We start from the raw sequence: 24,590 nt of genomic DNA, 5'->3' as shown, positions 1-24,590 counted from the left end.
AGGGATCAACAAACCTTTCCTAACCTTGGCAGACACAGAGAACATGAAAGTGTTTTACTATCAGGAGTTCACAAGTCTGTGGGCAGCACACACCACTGAGGATTCCACGTTGTCGGGGAGGGCGGATGGGGCGGTGCTCAGGACAGGGACCGATTCGTGTGCCCACACTTCACACAGCTTCACATTGGGAAGGGCTGAGGAGAAGGAACAGACGGGCCCGGGGTGCAGCCCAGCTGTGGGTTCTAGAGAAAGATTGCATAGCTTGTTAAACCTTGTCCTCTTTTTGTTTTTCCATTTGCCCTGGGCAACCGGGTGCCTGCCCAGCACTTGGATATGTCAGCACCCCAGCCCTGTTAGGGCTTCCTCCTCCCCCTCCCACTGGGCCACTTCTGATGGGGAGAGGACTGGGGAGTAGGGAAGGTGGGGGAACAGAGGGAGAGCCTATGGAGGGCCCACAGGGGGACTGGGAAGGGCCCTGCTCCTCATATCCCCCCTTCCCTGGTTAAGGTGTTTTTTTTTGTTTTTTTTTTTTTGCTGAAAGGGCCAAAGAAGTGTTCGTGGGTGTAAACCCCAGAGGCCACAGCTCCGCTCCTGGGGAGCTTGGAGGTCACACTCGTGTGGGCACCGGGCCGGATGGTCAGCTTCTGGTCACTGTCCTCAGATCCGGATGTGGAAAGTGCTGGAAAGAAGGAAAGAGCAAGAGGGGGTGAGCGGCTCTGGACTGGGTGGGTAAATGTCCTCGCAGAAAGCCAACCAGGCCCCACGTCCGACCCTGGACAGTCCCTCCGGGAGGACGCAGAGTTCATGAATAATCCACACGAGGGAAGGAAGGCCTGGAGGCCCAGCCATGCCTAAGCGTCCAACCCCCATAGGACCAAAGGGCCCCCAGGTCTTATCCCTCCCCCGAGAGTCTGGCCCTGCTGGGGACAGCGGACTCACCAGGCACACACTGAGGGCAGCTGGGCCTGGAGCCTGACCTGCCTCCTGGGCCACTCAGGGCCTGTGGCGCCCCTGCTCTCCCCCTCCTGGCTGCGGCCCCCACTGAGGCCCACCCCACCCAAGCCAGCCCCTTGGAGCCGTACCTGAGGAAGTCCGGGGCCTTGGCGATCATGTCCTCAAAGTCTGCGAAGCCCAGCTTGCCGTCACCATCGAGATCGGCCTCCTCGATGACCTTGTCGCACACCAGCACCACCTCGTCCTCGTCCAGCTCCGACTTGGTGAGCCGGGCCAGCGTCAGCTCCAGGTCCTCCTTGCAGATGAAGTTGTCTGTGTTGAAGTCTGCAGGGAGGGGGTGGGGACACTCAGGCCACTCTCCTCCAAACTGGTCACACCGGACACCTCCCCATGCACCCTCTGGGAACACTGGATCCTGGTCTTCAGCCAACCGGGATCAGGGGGGGCTCACCCACAAGGCACCTCTGGACACCACGTTCAACAAACCCACACTCACCATCTGCACAAACCCCCAGCACGATGGCAAGCACAGACTTAGCCTGAGACACTTGGAATGTCCAAATCTGAGGCTTCCTGGGAACATCAGGCCAAATGGCCCTCCTAGCTTTGCCCCACAGTGGACTTCGTGTTCCCTCTAGAGCTAAAGAAACCAAGGCCCAGACAGGCCAAATGACTGAATCAAGGTTAGATGTCTGCTTGGAGGGGAAGCTGAGATGCTGACCAGGGCCTGGTTGATACTAAGACCCACACTTTCTAAACTGCACCACGTTGCCTCTGGCCCCTAGCCAGACAAGGAGGTCAGGAGGCTCAGAAGGCCCTCAGAGAAAGGCCCCACGCCTAGCTTTTGTGCACAAAGAGCGGGGAACGATTTGATGCTAGTCCTTGGCAAAAGGCACTCCCACTGCCCACAGCCCAGCAACATGTTCAGAGGGCCGAGCCATGCAGGCTCATAGAGGGAACTCAAACACCCTTCTAACTGCTTTTCAACCCAACTATCAACTCTTTCTTCTCCTGTGCTGTTTCTTCTACCTGGAGGGCACCTCCCATGTATCTGTGTAGCAGACTCCATCAAGTTTTAGCTCAAACGCCTCCTCCTGGTTGGCTGGAGGCCGGGGTGGGGGCGGGGGGCAGCACTTCCGAGACATAAGGGCTCCTCTTGCCAACTGGCCAAACCCTAGCAACAGTGGTAGTGATGAAGAGCACAGCTGTTCACGTAAGCACTTCATGCTCCATCTCATTTAATTTTCACCACAAGGGACTTCCCCCACGGCCCAGTGGTTAAGCCTCTATGTTTCCACTGCAGAGGGCCCAGGTTCATTCCCTGGCCAGGGAACCAAGGTCCCACCTACCTTGGCTGGGTGCAGCCAAAAAGAAAAAATAATAATAATAATTTTCACCACAAGCCTTTTCAGTGGGTACAATGAGAACCCCACTATACAGATGAAGAAACAGGCTCGGAAAGGACAAATGACTTGAGGTCACATCCCTGCTCAGTGTTGGACCCCAGAGCCCAAGCTCTTGTCTGGGCACCCTCCATGGCGCATCCCCACACTGGCCCACGAAGGGGCCCTGGGGCAGGCACAAGATAGGATATTTCTCTGCCCTCGGGTGGTGCCTCAGCTCTCTGGAGACCATTCCTGTAGGGTTGGCAAGATGGGGAACCCTCTGCGCATTCTATATGAGAAAACTAAGGTCAAGGGAGTGGGTGATCCTTGAGAGAAGTCAGGCCCCAGATCCCCCCCAGCACCAAACCCCAGGTCCCCAGTTGCTTTTCTCCATTCTACACCCCCATCCAGGGCAGTTGGGAGGCCATGGTTCTCCCTTCACCTGTCCCCATGCCTGTCTGGCTGTGTGCCCTGCACTTCCCCTCTCTGGCAGACGACAGCCTTTCCCAGGAGCAATGTCTTGGGGTCCAGATTAAGGGGATGATGGGTGGAATCTGAGAGGTTTTTCACTTGAACCTTGTGGGTGTAGTTTGTGGAGAGTAGACAAGGTGGATACCATGCCTCTGCTGTGCAAATACAATGTGGGCGCAGAGATGTATGTAGACGAAAGTTCCCTGAAATAAACAGGACAACTAGAAAATGAAAAAACAGCCCAGTGGACCCCATTGCCTTGGGATCTCCTGGCTGACCAAAGATGTGCGGGACAGGAGGTTTGTCCGTGGCTCCTCTTTTCCAGGATGGGTTCCAACCTCTCCCTGGGCCTCAGAGTTCCCATCTGAGCACTGTCTGAGGGGTTGACACCAGTCCCTCTGCAAGCCAAGGGCTTCGTGGGTGCTTGGCGCCCTCTGGTGGCCAGTGGGACAATGGGGGCTGGGCTGGGGTGAAATGAGGTCACCCTATCTCTAGCAGCAGTTGCTGGAGTCGGGGTGGGGGGACCAAGAAGCCTACCGCTCAGCCCAGCCCCACCACCTGCAGAGGCCTCCTCTCCAGAACCCTGGCCTCTGCCAGTCTAGCTCCTCCAGTTCACACCTCCAGGATGCTGAGAGATCTTTCCAGAACACAGGGCTGCCTGGCCTCAACTGAAGCCCCATCAGTTCAGTTCAGTCGCTCAGTCGTGTCCGACTCTTTGTGACCCCATGAATCACAGCACGCCAGGCCTCCCTGTCCATCACCAACTCCCGGAGTTCACTCAAACTCATGTCCATCGAGTCGGTGATGCCATCCAGCCATCTCATTCTCTGTCGTCCCTGTCTCCTCCCGCCCCCACTCCCTCCCAGCATCAGAGTCTTTTCCAGTGAGACCCCCAAACTCCTTGGCTAGCTCTTCAAGAGCCCAGTCATAGTGATCTCTCCAGGCCTACACTGTGCTCATCCCACCACGGTCGTCTCCCTGTCAGCTCCCCAAGCCCTGTGCTGTGTGCTTCCCTGAGCTCTCTATGGGCTGCTCCCTCTCCCGGGTGTGTCTGCCCGCATTCTCCTGTGAACGAACTCCAGGCCCTGTTGAGAGGTCGCCACATGTGAACTCACCTCTTGCCAACTGCCCACTCTCCCTCCTCTGATCTCAGGACCCTACAGGTATCACTCATGTACAAGTTGTCCCCTCTGGCCACCGTGCTGGACAAGCACTCTTCAAAGTATGAAGAGTCCCCAGGCCCCCAGGTCGGAAACCACAATAACCAGCTGGCCTATGGAATGCCACCCCCACACACAGCTTCACAGCCCCTGCGCCAGGCCTGGGTTACCGTAGATCTTGAAGGCGTAGCTGGCCTTGAGCTCGCGGGGAGCCGACTCACAGAGCACAGAGAACATGTCAACAAAGTCATTGAAGGTGAGGTTCCCCTCACCATCTTCAGAGAAAGCCTCCACGATCCTTTCCTTGAAGGGATTCTCCTGAAGAAAACCACCACAGCAGTCACCACGGGTGCAGGTTCACTGGGAGGACCCTGGAGCCCATCTGTTATGCCTCTGTGACCTAACCCCTCTGGGCCTCAGTTTCCCCATCTGTAAAATGGGAACAATAATCACACCTACCTAATTGGGTTGCGAGAGGGTTAATGAGTTAAAAATAAGGTGTTGGTACAAGGCCCGGCACATCATGAAAAATGCCAGGCTGGATGAGTTACAGGCTGGAATCAAGATAGGCGGAAGAAACAAAAACCACCTCAGATATGCAGATGACACACTAACGACAGAAAGCAAAGAGGAACTAAAGAGCCTCTTGATGAGGGTGAAGGAGAGGGAAAGGCTAAATATTAAAAAAAACTAAGATCATGGCATCTGGCCCCAATATTGCATGGCAGTTAGAAGGGAGAAAGGTGGAAGTAATGACAGATTTCCTCTTCTTGGGTTTCAAAATCACTGCAGATGGTGACTGCAGCCATGAAATCAGAAGACAGTTGCTTCTTGGCAGGAAAGCGATGACAAAGCTAGACAGTGTGTTGAAAAGCAGAGACATTACTCTGCCAACAAAGGTCTGGATAATCAATGCTATGGTCTTCCCAGTTGTACGGTTGTGAGAGCTGGACTGTAATGAAGGCAGAATGCCAAAGAATTGATGCCTTTGAACTGTGGTGCTGGAGAAGACTCCTGAAAGTCCCTTGGAAAGCAAGGAGATAAAAGCAGTCAATCAAGGGAGATCAATCCTGAATATTCACTGGAAGGACTGATGCTGAAGCTCCAGTATTTTGGTCATCTGATGCAAACAGATGACTCATTAGAAAAATCCCTGATGAGGGGAAAGATTGAGGGCAGAAAGAGAAGAGGGTGTCAGAGGATGAGATGGCTGGACAGCATCACTGATACAATGAACACAAACTTGGGCAAACTCTGGGAGGTGGTAAGGGACAGGGAGGCCTGGCGAGCTGCAGTCCATGGCATCGCAATGAGTCACACATGACTGGGCAACTAAACAACAGCAGCAGCAAGGCCCAGCACCAGTATGTTCTGTTCTGTTGTTCAGATGAGCGGGGGGAGCGCAGCAGAGCCAGTGTGCCCACTGGAGGCATCGCCTCTTCCAGCAGGAGCAGGGACTAGTCCCATTACCCAGGGAGTACATGGAGGCTCCTGCCTTGACATGCAAGAGAAGACAACGTTCCCGAGTCCAAACTCGTACTGCTCACAGCACAAAAGGCCAGTCTATCAACAGACGAGTTCCTGGGGCAAGGGCTAGCAACTTTATTCAGAAAAGCAGCAAACTGGGAAGATGGCAGACTCATGTCCCAAAGAACCACCTGGCCCGAGTTAGAATTCAGGCTCCTTCTACACCAAAAGGGGAGGGAGTAAAGTGAAACATTTCCTGGTTCCCATCAGCCTCTGGAGTGAGTGAAGTCACTCAGTTGTGTCCGACTCTTTGCGACCCTGTGGACTGTAGCCTACCAGGCTCCCCCGTCCACGGGATTCTCCAAGCAAGAGTACTGGAGTGGGTTGCCATTTCCTTCTCCATGGGATCTTCCCGACCCAGGGATCAAATCCAGGTCTCCTGCACTGTAGGCAGACACTTTACTGTCTGAGCCACTAGGGAAGCCTGGAGGGGAGGTGTTAATTTCTTCCTCCCTGCAGTCATTCACAGGTAGGCCTGGTCACGATGTTACCTGTGAGCTAAACAAAGATATCTTAGCTTAATGCTCACTACCTGGGAGGCAGGGTTCCCAGAGATGGGCCATTATGTATAATTTAAGCTTAGAGGCAATATCCCTTTAGTGATTAATTTGGAAGAGAATATAAAGGTTGTTCCCTACTACTACAGCTCTCAGCTCAGACCAAGATCATGGGAGGCAGAAGTGGGGCTCCAGGGGTTGGATAACTGAGCCAGGATCAGAGAATCACTCAGATCCCAAGCCAGCAGTCACCCAACTCCTATGAATTTTCCTAGGCCAGCCCATAGGGAGGTGAGAAATTATACCAACAACTCCTTCCTCTGATCCCAGCTCACTCAGGGCCCATCTCTCCTGGAGTCCTCAACCACAGCTGGGCCAGCACTGGGCCACTCCACTCTGTGCCCAGTCCAGCAGAGGGGGCTGAGAGACGACCCCATGGTTCCTCCCAAGTGCCTCCTACCCTCGAATGATCCTCTGAGCCTGGGCTCAAACCTCTGCTCTAGGCCAGGCTGGCTGCTTGTCCAGGGCTGAGCCTGTGACTTACTAACCCTCAGGGCTGAGGTCACAGCCCAGATACAGGCCCCAAGTGGATGCCATGTGGACCCTGACACCAGAGTCACACATTTGAGGCCTGCAGAGGGGCTATTTGCAAAGACCCACAGCAACGTGCTCTAAAAACCCAAATGCTTTCTTACTGTTGAAGTGCACTTTCTGTGTATTATATTAATAGGTAAGGAACTCGGGAAATCAAACTCTTAGGTCAAGTATATAAACGGTTTAAGGACCAGCAGCATCAGCCTCACCTGGAAGCTTGTTAGAAAAACAGATCCTTGGGCCCCATCCCAGACCTACTGAACCTGGATTGGGATTCTGACAAGATCTTGAGGTGATTCCTGGGCACGTTAAAAGTCTGAGAGGGGATGCTATGGATGACTGTGCTGTGAGAGACTACAGCCATGCAAGGAGGAGGCTGGAAGAAAGTTACCTTCAAAAGCAGACACACACAAGGTCTGCCAAGGACAGCAGCTGGGCCGCCTAACAAAGGGGTGAGCAGGTGAGTGCAGGCTAACAGCCTGCAGACCAGGGGGCAGCACTAGTCACAGCACCCTTACGGACTCCCACACACGGGACTCATTTACTCAGAGGGCAGATGAAGAAACTGAGGCAAGGCTGGAGGTTCAACTCAGATCTAGTTGGTTTCACTGCCCCGCCATCAGAGAGGCACACTCCCCAAACCCCCAGCCCCCTTGCCCAGCCTCCTCTGGCTCCTCCCGAGCTCTGCCTGGCAGCAGTGGCCGCTTGTGTACCCGGAGCTCCGGCATCTGGATGATGAGGCTCATGGGCACGTGGACAATAGGGCTCTTCCTGTAGTCCATCGGGACGAGGTTGGGGGCCAGCTCATAGAACCGCGCGTGGAGCCTGCAGGGGAAGCACAGAGAAGGGGCTGGAGGGGACACAGGCCCTCAGAGGCCCAGTGCTGCCCTGCCTGCACCCTGCCTCCCATGCTGGAGACCCACTTTGGCCAGGAGCCTGGGGAGACCATCTCCTCTGCCCACAGTGTATGGCATCTGCGAGGGAGGCAAGTTCTGCTCAGACCCCTGTGCTGATACCCAGACTGGTCCTGGCGTTCCCACCACCACCACTGCTGCTGCCACCGCCCAGCCCCCACCCTCAAGGGCCTGCAGTCCCATCTTATTTTGCCTCTTTAGACTCTCGTAAGAGCCTATGTGCCAGGCATGTCACCTCTTTCATTCTCCTATGACTATGCAGACAGAGGCACTGTGACAGCAGTTTACAGCTCAGCAAACTGAGGCCTGAACAGGTTAAGGGTGACTGGTCTACCACCACACAACTAGGAAGTCTCAGGGACTACGGCTGGAACCCAGGACCAGAAATCCAGAGCAGGAGCTCTTAACGCCCCCTCCCCGCGCCATTTCCGCTGCTCCCCACTCCTGACCTGCTGAAGACCTGGCCCAGGCTGCTACTGCCCCAAAGCTAGGCCCTGAGGGTTGCTGGGTCTCTGCAAGAGCTTCCAGAAACCCTCACATCCCAGGAAGCCCCTGAGCCTGGGCCACCCACAGCCTCTCTCCAGCTGGGAGCTGTTGGAATGGAGCCCACTGCCCTGGGCCTGGCCCTCCTCGCTGATGGGTTGGGTCCCCAGCTCCCACCCATCCTCCCACCTGGCTGAGGAGTCCCTGGAACACAAGCCCAACTCCATGTTGCATGGACCCTCAGGGTGCTGCCAGATGGGATAAGTGTCAGGGGCATTGACTGTGGGGCCGTGGTAGGTAACCTGCCCAAGGTGAGGCCAGGGTTGCAAGGGCCTGGATTGAAGGGGCCCATATCTCCTGGGGCCCATCTGCCCTGCTACCCTCAAAGCCAGAGCAACCCTGGTCTTCTTCTAAGCGGCCTGACCCAGTGACACACTCCTAGGCCCATCCTTAGCAGGCCCTTCAGCATAGCCACCCAGTCCCCCATCAGGTTCCACCCAACTCTTATCGTCTGGCTACCCAGTCCTCTCCATCAGAGCAGGTAACTGCTTGCCCAGCTCTCACACACGACATCAGCCACTGTTTAGCAAGTGCTCACTCGGTTGCCCAGCTCTGGGTTAATCCTGTGTGCACTGCTTGAGTAAGTCCCCAACACACGAACCTTCAAGTTGCGAACTTTTAAAGATGCAAACGTGTGTTCCCATGTCCAGTCACCTTAGTTCACGAGACTGCCGTATATCGTCATACACGTGCATCCCCTACAAGTGCTTGTGCATTTGTGTGCTTCACTGTTCAGCACCGTATTCGGTACACTAGTGCAGAATCTGTGTCAAGCTAGGTCTGCAAAACAATGGCCCTCACTGAACTCCTTGCTGTGCGACAATACTCATTCCGATGCTAACGAAGGCCTGATAGGATGGAGGCCCAAAGAAAGGACAAAGAGAGACAAAAGGAAGAAGAAACTGAAGAACTGGAGGGATCATGACACAGGAAATGGCAAGGGGATTTTCTTTACTGGAGGCGGCACGGCTGGTTGCTGAGGCGCAGGACCCGATGTAGAACAGCACAGCAAGGCTGCAGCAGCTGTTCAGAACGCAATCCCGTGCTACTGTGTCATGAGAAAAAAAGAGCTACCACTCAGACATCACTGGATCGTTTTTCAAGAGTGTAGACAGAACTGAATCAGCCAGGAACAAAGCCCCCTGTGCCATCAACATCAGGCCTGAGTGAAGCGGCAGTTTGCCCCCCCGTCTCCTATTGCTGATGACCCTTCAGCCCTGCCATCTCCCGCCTCCTCCCTCCCCTCCGGTCAGTCACTCTTCTTACCTGTTCGCTCAATGCCAGCCCCCGTATGCCAGCTATTGTACCATGCTACTGTACTTTTCAAGGTGCTGTAAGATTTAAAACGTCTTATTTTCTGTATGCATTATTTGTATGAAAAGTATTATAAAGTTATGACAGTACAGTACTACATAGCCAATTGTTGGCTGGGTACCTTCTTTGGTCTCACTTTTGGCACTGAGGAAAAATCGGCCCTATTTTATACTGTCCCCAAACATGGAACCAGGGCTCCATATCACCATTTATGTGTCTAGTTTCATATGCTTTCGAGAGGACCATCACATTTCCCATTTGACCCAGGCATTTAGAATGTGATGTTGGGGTGTTTCTGGGGGTTGGCTTACACCTCCAGAATTATGTGGGGTGGCTGCAGCAGGAGTGTGAAGTCAGACTGAGGCTGGAGCCCTGCCTAATCCTCTCATTAGCTGCGTGGCCTTAGGCAAGCAGGTTAACCCCCCCGGAGAAGAGATTTCCGAATCACTAAAACGGGGATTGTGCTACCCTCCTCACACTTGTGAGGATTATAAAGGATGGCGTGAGTAAAACCACCTTGCCTCAACAGATAGCTTTTAGCACACTGCCTGCCATGTCAGGGGCTACCTGGAAAGGGGGGATTTGGGAGAAGGTCTCTGGGTACTGGGGGAGTTGAGGAGGTGTCTTCTGGGGTGCGAAGTGCAGCTTCTGCCCTGGGACATGGATCTGTTCTGATCCCATGACTAAAGTGATACTGGATTTTTTTTTTTAGAAAATTCAAGGAGAATTTGTAAAGATGAATCACTGTGGGAGAAACTTCAAAACTGTCACAGAACTGCATTCCTGTCACCCATCCTCCCAATAAAGGGCACTACTGAATTCAAGATTATATATCAGTCCCTCCCTAAGTCCCAGGAGTAGAAACGAAACCTATGCTTGATATCTACGCTACTTGAACTGGTCCAGAGCGTGAGGCAAAAATGCAAAGGCCTCCCAGTTTGTTTTAGGAAGTTAATAATGCTGTACGACCCTTACACATACAGATGCAATAATCTTATAAAATGACATTAGTAAATCAGGTCCAACAGCATTTGAAAGAATAATACATTGGGACCAAGCAGGATCTATTCCAGGAATGCCAGGAAGGATCACTGTTTGGAAATCTGTGACTACGAATTGCGTTTGTAGGCAGCAAACAAATATTTCAATCAACCTGATGGCTGCATTTATGATGAGACAACTGTATGGACACAGAAAAATATCTGAAGAGCATATACCACATGTTTACACTGATGGTCCCTGTGGGGCAGGAGCAAAGTGATAAGAGGGAGGCCAACTTTCACTTCCCACTTCACCTACTTGTGAATTGCTTCAATTTTTAGAGTATTTATTAATAAAAAGTATTTTAAGATATTCATTTTCATCAATAAAAAAATTAAAATCCTTGGGACTTCCCTGCTAGTCCAGTAGGTAGGACTCAGTGCTTTTAGTTCTGAGGACCCAGGTTCAATCCCTGGTCAGGCAACCAAGATCCCGCAAGCCACGTGGCGTAACCAAAGTAAAAACTTTAAAAATCCTTAGTCAAACATAAACAAAAGGATACTCTCTGTCTCAAATCAACACCCAACATTAAACTTAAATGACAAAGTAAACATTCCCATATAAGTGGGGTTCCTAACCATCACCACTGGGGCCTCCCTGGTGGCTCAGCGGTAAAGAATCTACCTGCAATGCAGGAGACACAGGTTTAATCCTTGGGTCAGGAAGACCTCCTGGAGAAGGAAATGGCAACCCACTACACTATTCTTGCCTGGGAAATCCGACAGAGTAGCTTGGCGGGCTACAGTCCATGGGGTCGTGAAAGAGTCAGATGTGACTTAGCAACTAAACAACACCACCACCACCATCACCATCATTATATAACATTTCCCCCATGCATGCCAGTCAATGTAATTAGTCAGGAAAATAAAATAGTGTGCTTCAACTTTAGAGAGGAGGAGGCAAATTATTATTTGCTGGAAAACCAAGAATAACCAGTTTAAAAACTATCTGAATGAGAAAGAGCTCAATAGCTCTTCTATCCAATAGTCTTTCTATCAGTATTCACCTATTCAAAAATACTATATAAAAAAGATCTAATTCATAATACAACCCCCCAAAAAACTCAAAACAACTACACATAAAATAATAGGAAATGTGTACAAAGAAAACCATGGAACTTTACCAAAGGATGTAAAATAGTTAAGGAGTTAGATAACTTTCCTGATTGGAAAAGCTTATTACTATAAGGATGGCAATCTTCTCTTCATTTTCCTATAAAATCAATAGTCTTAACTGAAATCTGCAAAATATTTGAGAACTTGTCAGCCTGATTCAAAAGTCTGTTCAGAAGAATAAACATGGGAGAGTTGTGGAGACCATGAAAAAAGAGTAATTGGGCAGATGTTTGCCCCAGTGGATGTGAAAACTATTTAAAACTACAATAAATGAAACAGTATGGAAGAGACATTAGTATAGAAGAGGCAACCCAAATACAGTATAAGTGAGATTAGTCCATGACAAACAGCATTTGAAATTAGTGAGGAGAAGATGAATTCTCCTGAAAGTCACAGATGGGTTGGTGGTCCACACTCATGACTAGCTTTCATGTAAAATAATGGTTTAAAATTTAGTTGGTAACACTTACAAATTAAACTTACATGACAAACCTTGATGCCCTGATCACACTGAGGCTTGATTTCCCCAAGGTCACAACCAGCTGGGGCTTAGGAAGAAGAGCTTTTCTGCAGATCCTGGTCCTAAAACATTCCCAGCAGGGTACACAGGTTCATTTCGTTGCAGTGCATGTTGGCCCAGGCAGGCAGCAAAGTTTGAGACCCTTGGGATATTCAATAAATGATTTGGGGACAGAAGACAAGAAAGACGTAACAGCCAGTGTGATAGAGAAAGCAGGGAAATGGGGACTCAGGCATGGCTGCTAGAGAGCGATTAGAAATAAAAATCAAAAGCCTGAAAAATGTCCACATCTTTTGATCCAGAAATCTGTTAGAAATGCACCCTAAGGAAATAATCCCAGCGGCGTGGGTTATATGTCAAGGTGTCCCAAGAATGTTCCCTACAGTGCTAATCGTAACAGTGAAACTTTGCAAACCTGTATGTCCAACTAAATGAACTGAAGAGGTGGTGAGATCATTTTTAAAATCTTATCTATCTTCACAAGTCGCCTAAAAGGAAAAGAAATTTAAAGCAGATTACAGAACAACCTGATCAAAATTTCCAATAAACACACACACAAAGGGAAACTACTTGCACAGTATGTACCTAAAGGTCAAATATATCAAAACGTTAATAGCTGTTGTTTCTGGGCAGCAGGACTGCAGGTAATCTTTTGTTCTCTCTTGACCGGCTTTATTTTCTAATTTCTACCGTCATCACATAGCACAGGTGAAATAAAAATAAATTATGCAGAGTTTTTAAATGGTTGAGAAAATAAAACAGAAGATAAAGTAACCCACAGACAAGCACCCCAGGTGCCAGCTGGGTCTCTGTGCTCAGGAGCACAGGCTAACTGGAGGCTGGGAGAATCACCTACGGCGAAGAAGGTGGCTGAAGGTGGGGCTGCCCAGTCAGGCTCAGATTCAGGGTAGAAGAGCTGTGCCCTGGGGAGCAACTGGATCCACCCTAGGGTGGCGGGGGTTGTGTGTGTGCGTAGGGAGGGGTGGGGGAGGGGAGAATTCCCCGATGGGTATCTGAGACTCGGTATCACTGACCCGAGGCTGCCAGAGAGCTTGGTCCCAAGCTGCAAAGAAGAACCTGCTGCTCGCGTTTCCTCCTCGCCATCTGGTCGCTACTCAGGGTGCAGCTCACCCAGAAACCCATCCAGGTGGGGGTGGGGATATAGCGCTGGAAGGCCCCAGGGAGGAGGGCCCTGGGCCCAGGGCCTGGCTCTGCCGCTGGCCTGGCTTGGTGTTGCTGGCCAGGGCCTCGCTCCGCACCCTCTGTGGGCTCGGGCCCTCGGTCATCCCTCCTGGACCTGAGATGTGAACAGTGTGGACAGGGCGTGCCTGGCAGGGGTGGTCAGTCACACCAGCTCTTGCCAGGGCTCAGAGAGAAGGCTGCAGAAAAGTCAGGGGACTGGAAACTGGAATTGAGCCATCGTGGCCACACCTGGACAAGTAATCCCACACGCTGCCCAGCCTTACCGCCCTTTCTGAGGGTAGACGGGTGGGCAACAAAACTCCAAGCAGCCTGTGTTATGCTGAACAACGCTGTCATCCCTGCCCTCCCAGACACTGGGGCCCATGGAAAAACAGCGCTGGGGGCACTCTCATCCCCACACCGCAGAGGTGGCAACTGAGACACAGCAGATGCCACACAGCGGGACCAGATCACAGGGGTCCTGCTCCCAGGGCTTCACCCCTCCTCCACCCTACTCGACCAAACTTTGCAGAAAAAGCACCAGGTCTGGTCCCGCAAGAGTGCTAACACAGAGGTGAGGCCAGAAGGAACCAGAGACAGAGCGTGCAGCGGGGGACTCAGTGAGGGTGTCCAGGTACCAGAAAGGGTCCTTTCCCCACTTGGTGGATCCCAGGCCTGGGCTGAACTGCAGAGGCTGGTACAGAAGGATGCAGAGCTGGGTAGGCCAGGGCTGTGGGGAGCCAGGAGACCCCCTACCCCTGCTCAGACCACCTACCTGCCTGGGATTGATCATCTGCCAAGAGATCAGGGTCCCCCGACAAAAGCCTATCAGGTTGAATCCAATTCCTGGCCTGGCCTGTGAACCACCTACTTCCCCCGGGAAACCCTGCTACTCTCAGTGAGACCGCTGCGGATGGGGAAGGTAGAAGCAGGTCTGTGCCCTTGACCCCACTGCTCCTAGCCTGGAATATTCTCCCCTTGGCCAACCCTACCTATCCTTCATCCACACATTCTTCAAGTGCTTCCCGGTGCTGTGCCCAATGCCAGGCGTGAGGAGGCTGTATCCTGAATGACTGCAAGTCCGGGGGGAACTGGGACCGGAGCCATGAGCCCACAGAGCCCCCTAAGAGGCTTGCAAAAGCATTTAGGGGAAGGTAGCTGGGAGCTCACAGAGCAGATGATTCTGGAGTGGGTCTTGAAGGATGTGCAGGAACACAGCGGGGCAGCCTGTGCAAAGGCCTAGGGATAAGCTTTTGTTTCCCGAACAAAAATGGTGGTGGGCCTCACAGGACAAGCAACCTGGGCCTGGCATCTACAGAGGTGGGGGGTGAGGATGGTGGGAGATCCCTGCAACAGAGGATTAATGTGGTGAGGCTTAAATGAGAATCTGTGCCAAGAACTCTCAAAGGTAGGAGGTGCCATTGGAAGGGCTGGGGGTGACTGCTGTGTTTTGACAATTCTGAGGACCATCTGTCCAGATTGGAACCCCAACCCACACAACACTCAAGCTACAGACCAAATTCCGTTATCAAAAAACACACCGTGGCATTCCTCCTCTCAGCCATGCTATGAGGGGAGGTATCATCACCCCCATTTTATAGAAGAATCAGAGCTCAGCAAGCCTCCAAGCTTGTCTGAGGCCAGAGCTGGGAAGTGGAGCCCAGGTTTCTGCTGATGCCAAGGCCTGCAGGCTTTGCCCCTGACCCTGTCTCTCCGAGGTGGTAGGAGTGGGTGCCCCCACCTACCCAGGGGACAAGCTGGAAAGGCAGCCTGGGCAAAGGGAGGAATGAGGGACACTGGGCAGAATGGTCATGGCAATGACAGACCACATCTCCCTCAGGTAGTGTAACAGGATCGAGCCCCAGCCTACTCATCGACCTCCAGGTAAAGTGGTCCTGAGACCATGCTGGCTTTTAGTGCCACCTAACAGTCCAGGCAGGGGAAGCCTGGTAAGGCCTGTGGGACCAGGTTTCCTGGCATTCTATGAGTCCTGCCCTCCATCTGGTCCTGGAGCTCTGAGGCTGCCAACAACCTTCATCTCTCCTGTCTAGGCCCACCCCACCCCCAAAGAAAGAGACTGTCCTGGAAAGAGACTCTCAGTGGACAGCTCAAGGGCAGTGAGGGCATCTTGCCATGCCCCTGACTTCTGCACCTCCCAGAAATGGCAGGACATCAGAGCCTGAGCAGGGGGGCTCTTAGGAATCCCCATCTGATGACAGGGACCTCCTAGTTGGGTAGGTCTCAGAGGGCAGTGAAATAGTGAGGAGCCTGGAGTCAGAAGCCAGGTCTTCAGTCCCTGGCTGGGTGACTTTAGCCAAGCTGCTCAGCCCCATCTGTAAAGTGAGGATAAAAGGATTCTCCTGTTACAAGGGCACAGTGAGGATTAAATGAAAATGTTCCTGAAACCACCCACCATGGAGCCTGGCACGCACTCGGTAGACGTTCCATTCCTGGCAGGATGTGGGCCAGTTCCTGAGTTCACACAGCAGCCCACACTAGGCTGCTGATGGAGAAGGAAAAGCTCGTCCCCAGCTTGGGCGGACCCTGCACACACACCCCGCTGCCCACACCCCCTGCCCCCAAGGTGGCAGGCCCCACCCCTGCCCCCAGAGGGGTGAACAAGAGCCACACTTACTTGAGGATGTCCTTCTTATTGAAGAAGGTGCAGTCCTGTGGAAGGAAAACACACATACAGTCAGCTGTGTGGGCCCCGGGCTCCTTCCTTCCTCTCTCAGAGCTGCACAGGCACAGCCACCAGCCCCTGCTGCCCCGGCCCATTGAAGGGAGCAGTCCAGCGGGGCCAGAAACCGCCTCCTGAAGCTTCTGACCTGAGCCAGGGAGCTGAGTGTCCAGTGTTGCGGGGCTGGGAGGCACACATGCGGGGAGGGCATTTGGGGGGCCGATGGAGAGTTCCAAGGTGGATGCCATTGATTTGAGGGGCCGGGGGATACCCTGCGGGAGAGGGGAGTGGCTGGGAGACGCTCAAGAGACAAAACAAGAGTGAGAACCGACAGGGCGTCGCGCTGCCCAGCTGCAGGGGCGACATCCACGCGGCAGCCCCTGAGGATGGTGCCTCGAGGAGCAGTGGGTGGTGTATGTTCTGAGTGGCCACGCGCAGCAGCCCCCTGCTCAGAGCCTGAGAGTTCCAGGCACACAGACTGGGGAAGCCCCAGCATTTAACTGCATCTGTAGCCACAGAACAGATGAGGCTAGAGAAGGCAGTGGAGAGGCTGGTGCCTGGGGGAGGAGGATGGTACACAGGGAGGAGCTGGCAGCATCTGGACAGAGGCTGGGGTGGAGGCTTCCCCAGGTGGGCATGGGGTTCCCCAGGTAGGCATGACTCAGGGTGGGGGCAGGACTCAGTCCAGAGGTCACCTAGATTTCAAACTCTTCTTGGGGGTCCTGCCTTTGTCTCAATAATCTGACCCTCACAGTCACGCCTCTGTCCACAGCTCAGCCTGCCTGGTGATGACGGCTACTCTGCCAGGCCTGGTGGGAAGTATGAAGGGGGAAAGGACCTAGCACTTTGTAAAATGCCCAACCATGAAGGGCTTTTGTGCTTATCCCCTGCCATCTGGCTCCTCTGCCTTGGCCTGTTGCTGGAGCATGAGGGAGCTCAGAGCCGGCGGGGCCTCCTGGGTAAGCTGACCACAGCTGGCTCTGATGAGGGCTAACAGCCACAGCCCAGGCGTGCAGACAGCCGGGCTTGCACTGGGTGAGACCTGGAGCCCTGAGCCAACTATACAGCACGTTGAGAAGGACCCAAGGAAGCAGGCCCACAGGAGGCACATCTAGGGTTTCCAGTGGGTGCATGAAGGAGAGCCAAAAAGGGAGGGCTGGTGGTAATTTCCAGGCCCCACTAGTCTGTCCTGAGCTACTTGCTGCTCTGCAGGAGTTACACTAAGGACCCTCATGCTGCCTGGCCCTTCTGGGAAACACAGGAGCTTCTGCTGGAGAGGTAAGGCTTTGCTTTCAGCGATAGCTCCTCTGTAGGGTCTAGAAGAGGCTCAGGCTGGGGAAGCAATGCCCCCTCTGCACCCCACGTGGGCAGAGAATTCCCTGCCCCACAGGCCTAAGACTCAGACAGGATGAAAACCACGTGGGCTGATTTCTCAGGAGACCCCAGAAACCTGAAGCAGGCAGCAAAGGCCGCCCAGCTGCGTCTTCCAAGTACAGACTTCTGTCAGCTGCGTCTTCCAAGTACAGACTTCTCTCAGCCCCATGGCTGCTTCTATGGCCTGAAGCTGCCCCACGAGAAGGGTCAGGGTGCTTCCGATCAGCATGGTGGAGATGTCAGGGAGGAATGTGGAAGAGGCCGGGTTCTGCTCTCTCTTCCCCTGCCTATCCTCTTCCCCTCCCCTCACTTTTCTCCTCTCTCCGATCCCCTGGGTCTTGATGTGTGAGTTTTATTGGCAACAGATGGGAAAGCTTCTCACATGACCCTAGTCCCTTATTGCAACTACTTCCATCTGCCCACATCAATGGTCCTCAAGATGTGGTTCCTGGACCAGCAACATCACCATCACTTGGGGACTTAGTGGAAATTTAGATTCTTGGGTTTCTTTCCAGACCTACAATCAGTAACTTTGGGAGGGTGGGGCCCAGAAATATGCATTTAGAACAGTTTCTTCTCGTGATGCTGACGCTTGCTAAAGTGTGAGGGCCCCTGCTCTAGAGCAGAATCACTTGGGGACTGCTTAACTCCTTGCATCCTCTCCCATCACCACCAACAGACCCCAGATCAATTATGACAGAGTCCCTGAGGGTGGATCCGGGCACCAGCAGTTTTCAAAGTCATCAGGTGACTGCAATGTGCAGCTGAGAACCACACCACAACCAGTCCGTGATTATCAGGGCTGGTCAGTAGGCGCTCTGAATATCCAGTTTTGTTTAGTTCTCATCACTAGCCTACATGGGGCAGGGTGCAAGGCATTACCTCCCCACTTTGTAGATGGGAAAACTGAGGTTCAGCAAAGTTGAAGAGCTTGCCCTAAGTCACACACACAGACCAGAGGGCTGGGCTGGAACTCAGGCATATGTGCTTCCTGACCACTGCCCGCTGACAGGAAACAGAGCCGCAGTCCACCCAGGCCAGTCCGACACCCACCACTCCATCTCCTGCTTCCGCTGTGTATTCCCAGATACCCGGTGCGTGCGCAATACAGACTGGGGGGATGAATGACCAGACTTTTCCACATAAACCTTCCTTCCACAGCAGTTACATTAGCAATTCGCTGGCTGGGGAATATCTCACTGAAGGCATCGGCCCTGCCTCATCTAACCTTTCTCCTCTTTCTGAACATTTAGACATGGCCATTTCTAGGTTTTTAACATTACCAATAAAGCTGCCATGAACCTGCTCACTGAGTGATGTTTCGCTCTTTTGTCTGTTGACTTACTTCCCTGGAACTCATCCCAGGGAAGGGATGGAGGAGGAGGAGGAACACAGCAGGTGCCATAAAAGCTTCTCAGGGCTCTGAGCAGTCTGGCAGTGGAAAAGGGTGAGAAGTCACATTCAACTTCTCATCTTGCTTTGGATCCTTAGGCAAATCAGTCTCCTTTTGGAACCTCAGTGTCTGTGTCTGTAAAATGGGATGCTGCCTCTCTGAAAGGGGCAGCCAGAGAAGCAAATAAGCTAAGGTGCAGGATACAGGCCACAGTTTATGGGGCTTCCCTCCCCATTTTGGACACTGCATCCAGTGTCCTATGTCCCAAAGGCATCCCTTCAGAGCCCGCAGCTCTGTGTCTGCTCTCATCCTGAAGACAAAACAAAAACCCTGCCCACCCCCACCTGCTCAGCTACCCAGGGAGTTAGAGCCACAGGTATGCAGGAACTCTTCCTTATATTCCACTGAGAACAAATGTCACTGCTTGGCCCCTGCCAGTTCACAGGGATAGGTCTTCAGGGAAGAGTTCCAGTTCAGGTTAGAGTCACAAAGGGTAGGAGTGAGGGATGGAGGGGGCCTAATTCAGGCAAGGTGGGCCCTCAGGACTCTGGCAGTGGAAGACAGGGCAGGCCGGGCTTTTAGAGTAGAAGTGCAAATGTTAATGCAGTTAAGGCTGGAGTTCCTCCTCCAAGCCTATGTTCATGCTGCTCTCCCATCTGGAATGCCTTTCCCACCTTGTCTAGCTTGTCCAAATCCTTTCCACGTTCCAAAGCTCAACTCAGGAGTACTTTTCCCAGGTAGCCTCCCTGCTGGTCTGCCTGTGCCAGTGGTCCCAAGCCAAGCCACGCCACAGCCAGTCCCAGCGGGAGTGGACTCTCCATAGGGCTCTGCCAACACAAGCCTGGGCACCGCCCAGTCGACCACCACACGGCTCAGCTAATCCCCACAAGAACCCTTGACACGAGCACAGCAGAGCTAGTATCATTCCCATTTGAGAGCAGCAGACACCGAGACCCAGAAGAGGACGGTGGTTTACTAAAGTGTACAGAACGATAGCCCCTCCATGACTTCAAGCCAGGACTTCAGAATCCCTGGAGCTCCTTCCCTTCCTTCAGTTCAGTTCAGTCGCTCAGTCGTGTCCGACTCTCCACGACCCCATGAATCACAGCACGCCAGGCCTCCCTGTCCATCACCAACTCCCGGAGTTCACTCAAACTCATGTCCACGCAGCTATGCTTTAACAAGTATTCACCCAACCATCCATTCATTCAATGTTCTCCACTGCCTTTTCTGTACCTGAGTGGGGGACACACAGGAAACGGGATGAAGAGTAAACAGTGATGACTGGGTGTAAACCATTCTGTGGCCACAAGAAGGATTGGGGGGAAGGCATCAGGGAGCCTGTCTCAAAAGGGTGAGGCCTGGCATGGACAGAAAGATAGGTCAGACTGGGCTGATGAAGAAGTGAGGGGAGGGCACCAGGAGAACGAGGCCACAGGTGAGGCCATGCTTGGCTAGAAGCCCTTCGGTGTGCCCGGAACTTGGGGTGCCAGGGGAAGGGTGAAGAATGGGTCTGGAGGCTGGCTGACCCCAGACTAGGCCAGGGCGAGCTCTGCTCTGCACTCTGCTTAGGCTATTATCCCAAGACACTGAGGAATTCCAGGGGGAGGAGAGGGTCACACCCATGCTTTAGAAAGATCCAGCACATCCTTGACCCTGCACTTCTGCTCCAGGCATGCACAACCGAGAGATGGACAGCTCCCGAGGGCCTCCCACAGCAGTAGAGGGTTGGATAATACGCGTACAGCGCAACTCTGGGCCCAGGAATTCTTTTTTAAAGAAAAACTTGCTTTATAATGGGGATGCATGCTGTGTCTGCTGAATGGGGATGCATGCTGTGTTTGCTGAAAGAAAATGAGGAGGCAAGGGAATGGAGTAAGAAACTGAGGGATTGTGGTAGCAGCGTGTGGATGGACATTGTGGTAGCAGCGTGTGGATGGAGATTGTGGTAGCAGCATGTGGATGGAGATTACATCTTCAGGTCACCTGAGACTGAGAGGCCTGGCCCCTTTCCAGCTGTGGAGATGGAGGAGGGGATCCCCAGGTGAGCCCCCAAAGAGGCTGAGTCACAGGACTTGTTCTCGACTGAAAACATGGACCACAGCAGAGCAAAGTGTCAGACCAGTTGGAGGAGCAGTGGAGGGTCCTGGGGGAGGCAGTGGGCCCTTGGCAGTTTGAGGGGTCAGGGTGGGGGATGGATCTCGAAGGTGGAGAGATCTGGGGATGGATCTGGGGAAACACCTGAACTGTGGGGATCAGGACTGGGGAAGAAGGCAGGAAACACTGCGGATCAGTTGGGGGTGGGGTAGCTGTTACTGGGGTCACCCCCAGCCGGCCCTGGCTGGCCCTGGCCGGCTGGAGAGTCTCAGAGAGGGAGAGGCGGGGCTCTCAGGTTTCACAGTTCTCACTTTTCCCACCGAGCTCAGCCTCTGGCAAGGGATCAGAACCCAGCAGTGGGCCTGACTCTGAAGGGTAACTCAGCGCCAGGCTGGACTGAGTGGGAACCACTCCCCACCCCCACAAGGGGACTCTTCTGAGCTTGCTTGGGCCCACCTGCAGGTCTTTACCCAAGCGGTTCCCTCGGCCTGGAAGGCCTCTTCCGGGACCCTGATGAGCAAAATCCTACCAATCTTTCAAGGGTCTGTGCAAGTGCTATCTTACTTCCAAACCTACCATTCAGAGCAAAGACCCCCTTCCCTCCAGGTCTCCCACTGCCCCCTAGAGCCCTCTCCTAGAGCACACTCACCGCCTGCCTCTCTCTGGATGTGAGGGTCTGTTTCTGCAGACAGCGTGGGCCTTAAGGACAGAGCACACACAGCCCCCAGCCCCAACAAAAGGATTGAGCCTTGAATTCACAAGTCAAGTTCTTGTATGAACTTTCACTGCCCAGGGTACTGAATGGTTCCTCCGCCTTTGTTTACTCTCCTGTAAAATAGGGCTAATAATCCTGCTCTCGGTGAAGATCAAATGACTTGATGCATAGAGAGCATTCATCACAGCACTGGGTACACCGAAGGCACTCCACCAATGTGGCGCCCCCAACTCCTTCTTAGGGCGTCACGTGGAGCTGAGAAAGTTGTTATTGACAACTGTTATTGACAACCAGCGCTTCCGGAAGGAAAAGGGGTGCCCACATCAGAGGACCCATACTTCACGCTTGATTCTGAAATGTTCACAAAGGCAAGGGGCAGCCATGGAGACCCTGCTGGTGTTCCCCAGTCATGCTCAACACAGGCCACAGTACTGTCTAGACCCCTCTGCCTGGCAGAGCCTGGAAAGAAGCATCAGAGTTGGGCCTGGGAGGATAAGCGAGATCATTTGAAGACTGAAGAGCAGCATCCCAGAGAATGGACAAAAACAGTGAGGAAAGAGCCCGGTGTGTCAAGAGAAGGAGGATAGCTCTGTGGTGGCTGCAGTGCGCAGGGCAGGAAAGGAGCCTCGGCAGGCTGGCCAGGGCTCTGGGCAAGTCAGGAGTTCAGGCTCCATCCTGCAACCACAGTAAAGTCTGCACATGGGTGGGAGGGCAAGTGGGATCTGATCTGGACAGCTCCCTAACTCTGGAAGCAGAGGGACCTAGGAGGGTCTAAAGGGGTGGTTGCTGGGGCCTAAGGGAGCTTGGAGAGGTGACCATATAAGACTGGTACCGACTTGACTTCTTGTGCCAATTACTTCCATGCTGGGGCCAGAGGGAAAGACCCCAATGGGCAACAAGACATCCCCAACGCAGAATCGCGTTTGGGGACTGACGTGCTTCACTTCCAACCCAGCTCATTTCTGCTGTACAGACTCACTCTCCTCGGTGGCTTCCCGGGTTTTGAGGGGTGGGAGAGTCCTCCCCCCAGCCCACGTTTAAGGACTCCATCTCAGCGTCAGTGTGGGCTCTGGGATGAGTGGTCGGGAAGGGGTTTGGGTCCAGACTGGGGCCAAGAGCAAGAAGTCTGAATGAGAGAGAGAGGAAAGGGGAGCAGAAAGAGACACGCCTGCGAGAATCTTCTAACTGGAAAGCTCTCTCATTCCTCGGGTGGGGAAACTGAGGCTTGGAGAAGTCACCGGCCCAAGGTCACGCGTCGAGCTGAAGGCAGAAGCAAGGTTTGAACGTGGTGAAGCGGCTTTCGGGAGGCCTCGGCAAGCGACGGGAAAAAGAAGGGAGGGAGACGGAGGGCGCCGCTTCGGTATCCGGGGGCGGCCGGACTCACCTGGTAGTTGTCCAGCTGCTCTTCCGTGAAGATGGTCTGCTTGTTCCCCATGGTGGCCGCGGCGCCGTCGCTCGCCCGCCCGGGCGCCGCCTCCCATCCGCGGCCGCCGGAGCCCCGCGCCCGCGGCCCTCGCCAGCCCCGCGGCCGGCAGCTTCCGACGGCCGCCCGCCCCGCCGCCCCACCCCGCCGCGCCGCGCCCCGCAGCCCACCGGAGCGGGCGGGGCGGGGCCTGGGAGGCGGGGCAGCGGGCCCGGAGCGCGGCGACTCCGCCCCGCGGCCGGGAGAGGGCGGGCGCCCGCGCCCGGCTGCCGCGCGCCCCGGGCCCGCCAGGGGGCGGCCTGGCCTCGGGAGGCGCTGCCGGTCCGTCTGGCGCCCGCGCCCGCGCCGGCTGGGCGGACCCAGGGACTTCCGGCCGCGGGAGTCCAGGGGGCGCGGAGCTGAGGGTGCCGGGCCTGGACCGATCCGTTTGAGGGGTGCGGTGGGGGCAAGTGGTGATCTTGGCGCCCCTGCAGCTGGGGCGCAGGGCGTCAGCGCGGAGCAGGGGGAGAGCCCTGGACTGTGAGTGCCTGCGTGCAGCCAGGGCCCAGTTCGGCCAGCATCTCACAGCCTGACCTTGGGCCCAGCCCCTCCGCGGAAAAGGAGGGAGTCTATCGAGAACTCTAAGATCTCTCCTGGCCTGATCTAGCCTTTGACCTCGGCCTGGGCAGAGTATCTCAGGCCTTCTGGGTCCCTTAGGGAGGAGGACAGGATTTGCTTGTCTTTCTTTGAGCCTTTGGAGCCAAACGTGGGACTTGAGGGGGTTTAAAAGACTGTGTGGAGAGGCTTATTGTGACAAAGCCCAGAGCGTCTCCTGGGGCTTTTAAAGAACTGCTATCCACTGCAGCAAATGGAGCCACCGCTGACTAGTTACCTTTTATGGGTCCAGCTCACACATTGGTTATTTCTAATCCCAGGACAGCTGATTCTGTAGGTATTATCTCCATTTTACAGATGAGGAAACTGAGGCTGAGAATCGTTCAGTAACTTGCCCAGGGTTCCATGGCTGGGAGGTAGCAGAACCTGAGCTGGACTCCAGCACTGGCTCAGCCCACACCTGGACTTTGATGAGAAGGCCAGGACTTCATTCTTTAAAATAGGTGGTTTGTTTCTTTAACCACTGGGAGCAGCGCATCAGAACCACTTGGGAGACTCCACCCCCAGAGTGTCTTGATTTAGTTCTCCAGGGGTGAAGAAGGTGGGCGGGCAACCAGTTCCCAGGTGATGCTGATGCTGCTGGTCCTGGCTTTGAGTTGCTAAGGCTGAGGGTTCCAATAGGAGCAGGGATCTACGTTTGGCAGATGACCCCTGGTATTTCTACATTTTCCTGTTGTATCTGAGGCTCCCGGTTGGGGTTTTCTGACACTCTTTTGCCACCCTCTGGTCAAAGTAGCAGCCATCAGCTAAACAGACAAGCCTCCCTGTTGATAGGGTAAGAGTCATCAGAGGCATAATCAATTGCTATCAGATGGGCAGGAAACAATTCAGAAGCCCAGGGGATGGCTGACCAGCCTTCAGAGACTGCCTCACCAGCCTTCATTTATATTGGACATTTATAGTGGACAGCTGTGGGAAAGAAGGCCATATCTGTGACCAGAGATTCAGAGAATGTGGAACTTTAGAGCAGAGACAGGCCTTTATAAGATTGTTTCCATCTGTAATTCCTCTTTCTCCCACATTAGCGTTGAGGAAAC

General features: G+C 53.9%; 1 protein-coding gene across 4 annotated transcripts; it reads right to left on the bottom strand.

Moving 5' to 3' along the window:
* Positions 1 to 39: 39 nt before the first annotated feature.
* On the bottom strand, positions 40 to 23,060 carry CIB2 (calcium and integrin binding family member 2). 4 transcript variants are annotated; one of them, XM_088829565.1, is made up of 8 exons: positions 22,861 to 23,060; positions 22,583 to 22,602; positions 22,293 to 22,340; positions 15,853 to 15,887; positions 7,302 to 7,413; positions 4,141 to 4,288; positions 1,083 to 1,278; positions 40 to 679 (listed from the first exon to the last, which is right to left on the bottom strand). In XM_088829565.1, exons 1-8 carry the CDS (start codon positions 22,955 to 22,957, stop codon positions 658 to 660), a joined length of 678 nt encoding a protein of 225 aa, XP_088685691.1. In that variant the 5' UTR covers positions 22,958 to 23,060; the 3' UTR covers positions 40 to 657. The 4 variants fall into 4 exon arrangements, with proteins under 4 accessions (XP_088685691.1, XP_055273985.1, XP_088685690.1 ...); XM_055418010.2 differs by lacking the exons at positions 22,293 to 22,340; positions 22,583 to 22,602 and having other exon boundaries at positions 22,861 to 23,050; XM_088829564.1 differs by lacking the exons at positions 22,293 to 22,340; positions 22,583 to 22,602; positions 22,861 to 23,060 and adding an exon at positions 12,451 to 12,523 and having other exon boundaries at positions 15,853 to 15,870.
* Between the last annotated feature and the right edge of the window lie 1,530 nt (positions 23,061 to 24,590).

The sequence above is a fragment of the Moschus berezovskii genome, chromosome 21 (genome assembly GCF_049115385.1).
Source record: "Moschus berezovskii isolate FMDL1 chromosome 21, NW_MosBer_1.0, whole genome shotgun sequence".
In the NCBI taxonomy this organism is placed as follows: domain Eukaryota; kingdom Metazoa; phylum Chordata; class Mammalia; order Artiodactyla; family Moschidae; genus Moschus; species Moschus berezovskii.
Note: the sequence above shows the minus strand (reverse complement) of the source record. Positions and strands in the feature narration are given on the sequence as shown.